This window comes from Crocuta crocuta, unplaced genomic scaffold (genome assembly GCF_008692635.1).
Source record: "Crocuta crocuta isolate KB4526 unplaced genomic scaffold, BGI_CrCroc_1.0 scaffold193, whole genome shotgun sequence".
Lineage (NCBI taxonomy): Eukaryota > Metazoa > Chordata > Mammalia > Carnivora > Hyaenidae > Crocuta > Crocuta crocuta.
In genome coordinates this window covers 690,925-701,313 of record NW_027529624.1, presented here as the reverse complement: position 1 = coordinate 701,313, position 10,389 = coordinate 690,925, and the positions used below count along the sequence as shown (strand labels likewise).

The following is a 10,389-nucleotide window of genomic DNA, read 5'->3' as shown; positions in this document are numbered from 1 at the left end:
TTAGACTCCACCCAGAACCTGAGAAATGCAGAGACAGAGGATGACAAGATCGTGCCCCAAGCAGCTGTCCGTGCCAATGACGCCGAAGAGCTCATCGCACCAGGAACACCTATCCAGTTTGATATTGTCCTTCCTGCCACAGAATTCCTGGATCAGAACAGGGGGAGCAGGTGCGGGCTCAGGGAGGTTACCCCTGGGAGAAAGGAAGGTGACCTTGGTGTCTCTTGTGCCCGCACCCATCTCCAGGCACTGTTGCCATTCTGAGTGTCCTCTTAGCCAAATATGTCTTGACTGTGTACCTCTGGCCATTTCCTTAGGCGCATCAACCCTTTTGGTGAAACTGAGGATGAGACCTTTCCAGAAGCAGAAGGTGAGCACGTGGTCTGTGTACTTACTCATTCCCCTCCACAGAATGGCAAGGGCCATTGATGAGAAGTGGAATCATGTTCCAGAGAGCTGGGACTCGAAGGTATGAATTGAACTCATGACCCACAGGTTTGTCATTCTCTGAAATCTCAGTAGGACATGCAGGTAAGGTGGGCCTTGGGTAAAACCCACCGGGACATGGATGGGTTTTCTACTTGTGTCACAGTGTTGGACACATCTTTACCCTTTTTGTAGCTCCTGCGTAGAAAGTGGCCAAACCTAAATCAGAGACCAGATTACTACACAACAAAGAGGATAAAATTGTCACAATAAAATGCAATCTGGGTGATCGCTGGGTGACATGAATAGGCTATTTCATTTCAGAATGCCAAAAACACACGTTAACAGTTCACTCTTGAATTTGAAGATGACATGGCTCATGGGTATTTAATTTGTTCAAGTTGAGAATTTTGATACTTGATTTACATTCTTCTGCTACCTAAGAGCACACCCAGCAGAGCTGACCGTGACCTAGTGCTTCGCAGAGCGGGATGAGCTCCTAGCCAACAGTCGAAGGCTTCACGCTTGGAGACTGAGAGCAGCGTTGGAATGAGATGCCACTTCCTTAACCTTGAAAGCAGGACTTGAGAATCGCACTCCTTACGGAATTAGGCAGAAAGGGGGCCAGGGGCTGTCGGCCAGGGGGGTGGAGAGGAAGGAAGCAAGCTACCAGGCTGTGCCTCACATCTGCCCCTCGTCTTCTAGCTGACCTTCCATATCGTCCACACCATAAAGTGTATACAAAAAACTTCCAAACTTGTAAAAAAAACTGTTCAGATGGGAGTAACTTCTTATAAAATTACATGGATTCTGTTCTCATCTTTTTAACCCTTAAGTTATCTTTAGGGGCAAAGATGCTAATAGATCAAGGGAGGAAAACGTAGTGCTCTTAGTTTAAAATGGTGGAGAAGTAAAATTATTGTTCTTGCACACACAAAAAAACACAAAACCTTTAAATCTTTGTGATCTTCCAGTTATGGTTGCGGTTACCCAGTTTGGTCAGTAACGTGCTGTTATCAGGAGGCCAGTTCTGGTAGTTTACTAGAATCTGCTAAGCAGAGTAGGTCGAGATGTGCATAAGCTTCTGGAAGAATATTGCTGCCCTCCCGTAATACACAACGTGTGTGAACTGAAGGGAGCCCCCAGTCAGGTCTTCTGCTCTTCAGATGGATTTTATCTTTAAGAGGACTTGATCGGTGGGCCAGAGGAATGAATTCTCTGTCGTCCCGTGGAGAAGCTCTTATTTCCAGAGAAAAGATGTGTATACCGCCATCTACATCTGTCATCTAGAGTTTTAGTGTTAGAAGGATGTTCATCTGGTGTTGCCTTTTCATGTTATAGATGCACAAAAAGAGGTGCTTTTCTAGTCTAACCAAGTAGCTCCAAAGAGACAAAACGTAGACAGGAGCAGATTCAGCGCTTCGGCCGTGAGGGGTCTGGTCTGTTCAAGCACGGTGTTGAGGAACCTGCTGGGAGGCCCTGCGCAGGAGGCTGCCAGACCCGAGGTCTTCAGCCTGTTCTCGGACCGGCAGCGCATGCAGGAAGCGTGTGTGATCCTGAGCAGAAAACACTCTTTTGCAGATTCCCTTTTGCAACAGATGTTTGTAGTTCGGTTTTTGGGCTCAATGGCAGTTAAGACAGACAACACTACTGAAGTGATTTATGAAGCAATGAGACAAGTATTGGCTGCTCGGGCCATTCACAACATCTTCCGAATGACAGAGTCCCATCTGATGGTCACCAGCCAGACTCTGAGGTACGTTTCGTTTGAGACTCTTCCAGCTTTACCTGACTCCCCATTTAAGGCACATTTACTCACCTAGAACGGTCCTACTAGATTATCTGATTGGATTACGTGAAGATGCTACTTGTGTCTCTGCCCTATTCGTTTGTACACTGTGATTTTATAAGAGTCGGTGGATCGAAGCTGTTCCCCTAAGGAGCGGGTACCTGCAGAGACTGAGTGGTGAGTGAGTCCCCTTGTTCATGGTGCTGCCATCACTGAAGAATTGCTCAGTGTAGCTCAGAGCTTGAAAAAGAAAGGGTTTTCTCATTTCCTTTTTTTTTTTTTTGGTTTGTGAGAGAGTGCAAGTCGGGGAAGGGGCAGAGAGAGAGGGAGACAGGATCCCAAGCAGTCTCGGCACTGTCAACATAGCACCTGACATGGGGCTCAATCCCACATCTGTGAGAGCATGACCTAAGTGGAAATCAAGAGTTGGACATTTAACTGACTCAGCCACCTAGGCGCCCCGTTTTTTTCATTTCTGAATGCAGTACTACTAACAAAAATTAACAACAGTGAAAAAAGAACATGAATCTACCTGAGAGCATTAGATCATCACAAGTATCATCTGATCAATATCTGTTGAGGCGAAAATGAAGCCAAGTGATGTTAACCACATGATTTGGGGTTTTAGGTAATAAGATCTACACGTGACAGCAAAGGACCGTCAAGCCATGGTTAGCACAGGCTTTATTAAGAGTTTCATTGTCCAGTATTGGACCCACATGTAGCACTTGAAACAGAATGATAGTCTGAATTAAAATTTTCTTGGTATGTAAAATACATACCAAGTTTCTGAGGTCTGATACTAACCCCCCAAAAAGAATGTAAAATATCTCATTAATTTTTATATTAATAGTATATCCTGGTAAGATTTTAGGTCTGCTAGATTAAATAAAGTATATTAAGTTAATGTCACCTGTTTCACTCTTTTTGCTGTGACTGCTAGAAAATTTTAAATCATGTATGAGGCTTACATTTTATTCCTGAGGTCACAGGCACTGCTTTATAGAGGCAGAATGTCTGCGTTTATCAACCTGGCTTTGGCCTTCATTGGTTATAGGACCCGGGCGAGTTTTAACCTCTGTGCACAGGCTTCTTCGGCTAGCAGATGAAAATAACTGTATCCACACTGCATAGAGCTGTCACGAAGACTAAATGAGTTAATGCACATCATTTACAACCACAACTCACATTACAGGAAGTGCTCAGTAAATGTTAGCTTCAAAAAAGTTAAGTAGGACTTTTTTAAAAGTCAGAATACAGTTTCTTCCATCATTAAAATCAGTCTTTTTCATTCATTATACACTGAATAAGAACTTACACTGAGAATAAGTTTCTTATGAATAAAACTTTATTATTTATTTAAAGCTTTTCTCCAAGTATGTTCCTGCACCTTTTATAGGCATGGGCTCATCATTCTTATAATCTCCACCAAAAAGAACAGAGTAATTCTGTAAAAGCAGTGTGAAAAATCACAGTATATCCGAGAACACTATCAAAGTACAGAGCCCACAGAACAGGAGAAAATATTTGCAAGTCATACATCTGATAGAGTTATGTGTTCAGAACATATAAAGAACTATTACAAGAATCAACCAAAAAGACCAAAAACTAAAAAAATGGACCAAGGACCTGAGGAGACATTTCTCCAGGGGAGATATACAAATGGCCAACAAGCAAATATAAAAAGATACTCAGTGTCACTAGTTATTAGGGAAATGCCCATTAAGTCCACAGCGAGATGTCGCTTCAACTCACTCGGATAGCTGTAATTTAGAAAAGGAAAATACTAGGTGTTATTAAGGGTGTGAAAAAATTGGAATCCGTTGCCAGGGGGAATAGCCATTCTACCCCTGTGGGAAATGGTTCGGCACTTTCTCTGGGAGTCAAACAGACTCCGCCCCTGGTAGACACCCAGAAGAATTGAAAACTGTTCAGATAAGCACGTTTACACAAGTGCTCATAGTTCACAGTAGCCAAAAGTGGAGACAGTCCCAACGTCCATCAACAAACTGATACACAAAGTGGGGTATTTAACATAACGCAGAGTGGGATCCAGCCTCAAAGAGGAATTAAGTCTTGATGTGTGGTACAACATTGCTGAACCCTGAAAAACCACTCCGTGGAAGATGTCAGCCATTTTGTACGATCCTGAATCTGAAGCGTCCGGGATGGCAAGCAGGTTAGTGGTTGCTAGAAGCTGAGAGGAGAAAATGACTGCTTAATGGGTGTGGAGTTTCCTTTTGAGGTGATGAAGACGTTTTGGAACCCGATGGTGGTAATGGCTGTACAGTGTGGGAAATGTACTAAATGTCTAGAATAGTCACTTTCATGGTAGGTGTGTTTCACCACAGTACACACACACCTCCCTGAACTGGAATTCATGTTTTGAGACAAATTAGAAGTCCCACAGATCTTTTTTTTTTTTTTTTTAAGTTTTTTAATGTTTATTTTTGAGAGAGAGGAAGAGACACAGACCACGAGCTGGGGAGAGGGGGGAGACATAGAATTCAAACCAGGCTCCAGGCTCTGAGGTGTCAGCACAGAGCCCCGTGCAGGGCTCAAACTCACAAACTACAAGATTATGACCTGAGCTGAAGTTGGATGCTTAACCGACTGAGCTACCCAGGCGCCCTGAAAATCAGATCCTAGGCAAATCCATGTTACCTGTTTAAAATAGCAACCCTTTAACGTTGCTCACGAAATATGCATGTTTTAAGTTCACATTTATGGAAGAATTTTACAAAATACCTAAGAAACTTGAGGGAAATTGTTTGAGGTAGATTTTTTAAATCTTTAAATTCATATTCATTAATAGAGATGTAAAAAAATAACATTTAGCTTTGTAGTTTACTTAAAATTTTATACACATTTTCTCATTGTCTTAACCACCCCTTTGAAGTGGGGGTTCTTTTCCCACTCCTATAGACAGCAATTTAGAGAAGTCAGGGTGACATGCACAGGAGTGTAGTCGAGCAGCCAGGTTAGAGCCCTCTGGTTGTGGTAAGGCCGTGCTTTACGAAGTATAACTGCACAGAGTTCAAGTTCCCAAGATCTAACTGACACCCCATACAGCTCACACGTCTGAAGTGTTTTCAGCATATTCGGAGTCGTGCAGCCGTTACCACAGTTTTCAGATATTTTCATCAGCCCCAGAGAAAACCCACACCCATTAGCCCTCATTCCCTTTCCCTAAAGCCCACCCAGCCCTATGCAGCCACTCAGCGCTAATCTTCTGTGTGCATATCTTTGCCTGTGGGACATTTCATATAAATGGAATTATAGCCATTTTTTTTAACACAGAGAATAGGTTTTTTTGCTTTCACCCACAGAATTTATAACAAATCAATAATAAATAGACAATACCATGTTTAGAAAGTAGAAATTTAGATGTATGTATGCCAGCAATAGATTCTCTAATGCAGAGTATTTTCCCAGATACATCAGCCTGGTTATTAGATGATGTTTACTTAAAGTGTTAAAGAATACATCTAGAATACCTTTTTTAAAATTTTTAAATACTTTTGAGCATGAAGGGGGAAGAGGGAGAGAGAATGTTTGCAATTTCTTCTCTAAGGTAGGACAGGAATTTTTGTGGGTTTTTGTTTTTCTGAGAGAGCAAGCGAGCAGCCGTGAGTGGGGAGGAGCAGAGGGAGAGGGAGAGAGCGCATCCCAAGCAGGCTCCAAGCCCAGCTCAGAGCCCAACACAGGGCTTAATCCCACGACTCTGGGATCATGACCTGATCCGGTATGAAGAGCCTGACATTCAACTGACTGGGCCACCCAGGCGCTCCTAGAATACCTTCTTAAAAGACAGTACTCCCCCTGCACCCCAACTGACACAGAATAGTTTTGTTAAAATCTGTTCACTATTCTCTCACCCCACCCCATATTTACGAGAAAAAAAAAGACCTCAGGGAAAAGACCGGAGTCAGTAAATGTCTGTTGAGAAGCAGGCTGTACAGAATATGATCTGTCCATATTCTACATGAGAACTAGGAAGAATTATAATGCTGCCCTTTGCAGATAAGCACTGAGATATGAAAGGCTCTCCTTGTTATGATCTTCAATAAAGAGGTTCCTGAGCTTGAAGTACGTGGGTTCTGCAGAGGCAGAAACCATGGCGCATGCTCCCTTGAATAGGTCCTTGGAGCCATCTCGCCTTGCCTCAGCCTGGCCTTATAGTTTCCTATTTGAAGGGTATTTGTGTGATTTCATTCTGAACTTCTAGACGCAGATTCTAAGAATACAGGTTTATCCAACATGTGATATAATGAATCTCTTAAAATTTCAGGTTGATAGATCCTCAGACTCAAGTAACAAGGGCCAATGTAAGTACCCTGCATGCACACTAATTTTAGTAGTTATTCCTTAATTCAAAGTAGGCACTTTATTTTTGATTTTGATATATTTTTTATATATTTGATTTTGCCAAATTTAACAACTGTCACTAATAGTGCACTTTTGTTCATGACGTTTTCCATAGAGAATGATCTGTCTGTTCCATTCCAGTTATGTGATATTGTCTATTCCTCTTACTTCCAGTTTGAGCTTACCAGCATCACCCAGTTTGCTGCCCATCAAGAAAACAAGAGGCTAGTCGGCTTTGTGGTCCGCACGCCCGAATCCACAGGTGGACAGTCTCTGAGCACATACGTTTTTGAAAGCAACTCCGAAGGCGAAAAGGTCGTTATTTTACTCATCTTACGATTCCATGGTATCTCTGTCCAAAGATACTTAAAGGAGTTTTGCACCATCCTCTGGATATTTAGCTGACTATTCTTTGTGTCCCCCTGGAGGAGTTTAGAGAATACCTCTAGGAAGACCCCACTGAAAGAAACGACTTGAATAAATCTGCCCATGGAAAATGCGTATCATCCTAAATAATGAGGAAGTATGTGAGTGGTCAGATACAGTTGTTTAGAAGAGATAATCAGGAAATGTGAAAAGCAGTTGCCTTCAAGTTCTTTTTTTTTTAAATTAAATAAGTTACAATGGAGGAAATCTAGTCTCAGAGCAAACCAAGGAGGCAGACAGCAGGAAACTGTTTTCATCTAGTATGGAAGTTTTGGTGACCACATTTGCTACTTAGAATTAGTTAACATTAATCAGCTCTTCTTTCAGCAAGTGTCTGTTTTCACTGTGTGTGAACACACAGTGGCTGAACGTGATTAGGAGAGGAAAGAATAAAGTATTATATTAAGAATTTTCAGCACTGGGATGACTTCAGTTGCCACTTACCTGGATATGATTGTTCTGCACAGATGGGCGACAGGAGACCAGGACAGCTGGACTCCCCTGTTGAGAGCCCCGTGTGGTGACCCTCCTACAGCCAGGTCCTCTGTCCCCCCACTGACACGAGCAGTGACCTCACTGTACTTCTATAATCACATTTTTTCCTAATCGTTTTCTGCGTTTGCCCAATACTGCTTTTCTTGTCTTGCAGATATGTTACGCTATTAATTTGGGGAAAGAAATCATTGAGGTTCAGAAGGTAAGGGGCATTTTAGTGCTGGTTTTAACAACTCACAAGATCTATATACACACTAAGAGTTCTCTCAGGAAGAAGAGTGATGTTTGCTGGACATTGTGGCCAAATTTGAGATTTCCTTTGACGCATTCTAACCACCGGAGCAGCTAGGTCCATGATCACTGGCAACACACATGGGGTTCTTAATAAGTATCACGGCTGCGGTTTCCTGCTTCATCACTTTTTTGCTTGCTCTTATACCCTGTCTTTCAAATTAAGATGGTAGAAACTTGAAGTATCTACCACGTGCTCGAAGGCCGTGCCCCTCAGAGTGGTCGGCCAGACATCACCTGGAAACAGAGCAGAAGTGAAGACTCCCAGACCTCCCTGTGCTTCAGCAGCTTACAGTCTCATTCACCCAGCAAACTTTTGAGAGCCAAGTTTGTACCAAAAAACCCTTAGAATTCCAGCAGTGAGCAAGACAGATGGGGCTCCTGCGCCAGGAGGCTTCTAGTTCAGTAGAACTTCTGCAGTAATGGAAATAACCTGTGTCTGCATTGTTTAATGTGCAGCTTGAACGTAGCTAATATAATGGAAGAACTGGATTTTTTGAATTTAATGTTAAACAGCAGCACCTAGCTAGTGAGTACCATAGCAGCGGTTCTGATGTTGGGGACGGGGACGGGAGGACCGAGGACCAGGACCAGTACACATGAAACGGAAGCAAGCAGTGCGAGTTAGTATGTTCTGGTATTGGTCAGGGGCTGACAGACTTTCTGTAAAGGGGGAGACAGGAAACATTTGTTGCAACTACTCAACTCAGCTGTCGTAACACAAAAGCAGCCATATATATAGTATGTAAATGAATGGCTGTTTTCTGATTAAACTTGACAAAAACAGCCAGATGGCCACAGTTTGCCAACTCTTGGTTTAGAGTGAGAGTGACGTAGGAGTTAATGATCTAGAAGACAAAGATATTATAAAGGAAGTTCCTCTCTGGACTCTTCCTGGGAAGACGATTATGATTTGGCTAAGAGCAAAACCTTGGCCTAGATTCTAGAAGTAATGCAATTGAGTTTTTTCAAAGAAGCAAGGAGACTCACTTGAAGGCACACACAGATCCCAGAAGGAATGAGGCTAGATTACAGAACACTGAAAGCCATGCCACAAGGGTTTTAAGTGCATTTTAAGCGTTTCTTTTCTCCTTCTTAAACTCCCATAACTTCAGGATCCGGAAGCATTGGCCCAGTTAATGCTGTCCATACCACTAACCAATGATGGAAAATATGTACTGTTAAACAGTCAACCAGATGACCATGATGGAAGTCCAAGTGAAAACAGAGGCGCAGAATCTGAAGCATAACGCTCTTGGGCCTTTGGGGGAAGAGCACCCAGGAAGGAGAGCTACCTCCTTAAGGGTTTTCAACTTCTCTGACATGCAGGCCCACGACCTGATTTCAGAATGCTGACAATCGCTTGTGGAATGGACTCTGGATGCCTTGATACTGAGACTTGGGAGGGAAACAGTAAGAAATGGTTGACAACATTCCTACCCATCTACAAATGTTATTTTTAGGTGCTTTGTGGTAAGTCTTTTTCTTAGATTGTACTGTTCAGCGCTCAGAATGAATGTTACTGAAAAAATGCATTGTTCACTTTATTCAAATGTCATCTCTTCAGTTTCCAGTACCCTTTTTTTAAAATGGTAAAAGCCTAGATTTATAATTTGATAAACACTAAGTATTTCCTATTAATTAGAATCTATTTTTATATTTTCCTTAATGAGCTTTAAGTGCCTGTCATTCTGAAAATTGTATGTTTATAGTCAGGCTTGTCTCACAGTGGAACCGACTAGCATCAATTTGTGCAATTAGGTGGCAAGCCCTACTTTGAGGCCTGAGCACTAGCAAAAATGCAGGTCTGGTGTGATCAGTTTTCTCAGACATCATGCAATAAAAAGCCTGGCAGATGAGCATCACACAAGATGTTCAGTTTTTCATGTGAACCTTAACCAGCATTCAGAAGCTTACGGTCCTTCAGGTACTGATTTAGTGGTGGACTAGTGACAGAGTGAAGCTCCACCAGTTCCTGATTCTTCTGAGCCAGACCCTCCTCAGGGAAGGGACCAATTAATTTTAAAACTCACTTGAATGAAGCACAGCTGGTTGTGGGGCATGGTATAAAGTTCCTATTCCCCCCCCACCGATGAAATAAGTATGATGATCTTGAATTGGCACAGTGTGTTTAATTATAACCAAGTTCAACAGAGTATCATTGTCTTTGTAATAAATTAACCTAGCAATAAATGCTAGCAAATAAAATCTATCATTCTGTTTCTTTCTTTGCTTTTTGTGGTTATTTTGTAGAACATCCTTGGAAGAAAACTAAAGTCAGTTCTGTGGCCTCAAACGTTAATTTCCAAAACCTTAGTATACCTCCCTCTGCTGTGATTTCATCATGCCCTATCAAATACTCCTATTCAACACTGATTGAATAATGTGATCTCAGTACCAAGTTTTTATAAGGTGTAACTTTTAAAATGGTGGATGCGGGGCGGGGGAGAAAGAATCCTAAGCAGACTCTGCACGTCATGACTGGGAGATAACAACCTAAGCTGAAATCAAGAGTTGGAATGCTCAGCCTACTGAGCAACTTCAGCTCCCCAGAACAGTGGGTTAATACAACTTTTGTAATCCAAAATGAATGT

The 10,389-nt window shown here is 42.3% G+C and overlaps 1 protein-coding gene across 1 annotated transcript in view; it reads left to right on the top strand.

The window, feature by feature from the left end:
- APPL2 (adaptor protein, phosphotyrosine interacting with PH domain and leucine zipper 2) overlaps positions 1 to 10,019 on the top strand; it is a 52,552-nt gene extending 42,533 nt beyond the window's left edge. Inside the window, exons 17-23 of the mRNA XM_077761960.1 lie at positions 16 to 170; positions 318 to 370; positions 2,008 to 2,182; positions 6,507 to 6,543; positions 6,758 to 6,898; positions 7,659 to 7,706; positions 8,911 to 10,019. Of these exons, the coding sequence (XP_077618086.1) occupies positions 16 to 170; positions 318 to 370; positions 2,008 to 2,182; positions 6,507 to 6,543; positions 6,758 to 6,898; positions 7,659 to 7,706; positions 8,911 to 9,045 (744 nt within the window). The 3' untranslated portion in view covers positions 9,046 to 10,019. The remainder of the gene's footprint in view (positions 1 to 15; positions 171 to 317; positions 371 to 2,007; positions 2,183 to 6,506; positions 6,544 to 6,757; positions 6,899 to 7,658; positions 7,707 to 8,910) is intronic.
- The last annotated feature ends 370 nt before the right edge of the window (positions 10,020 to 10,389 follow it).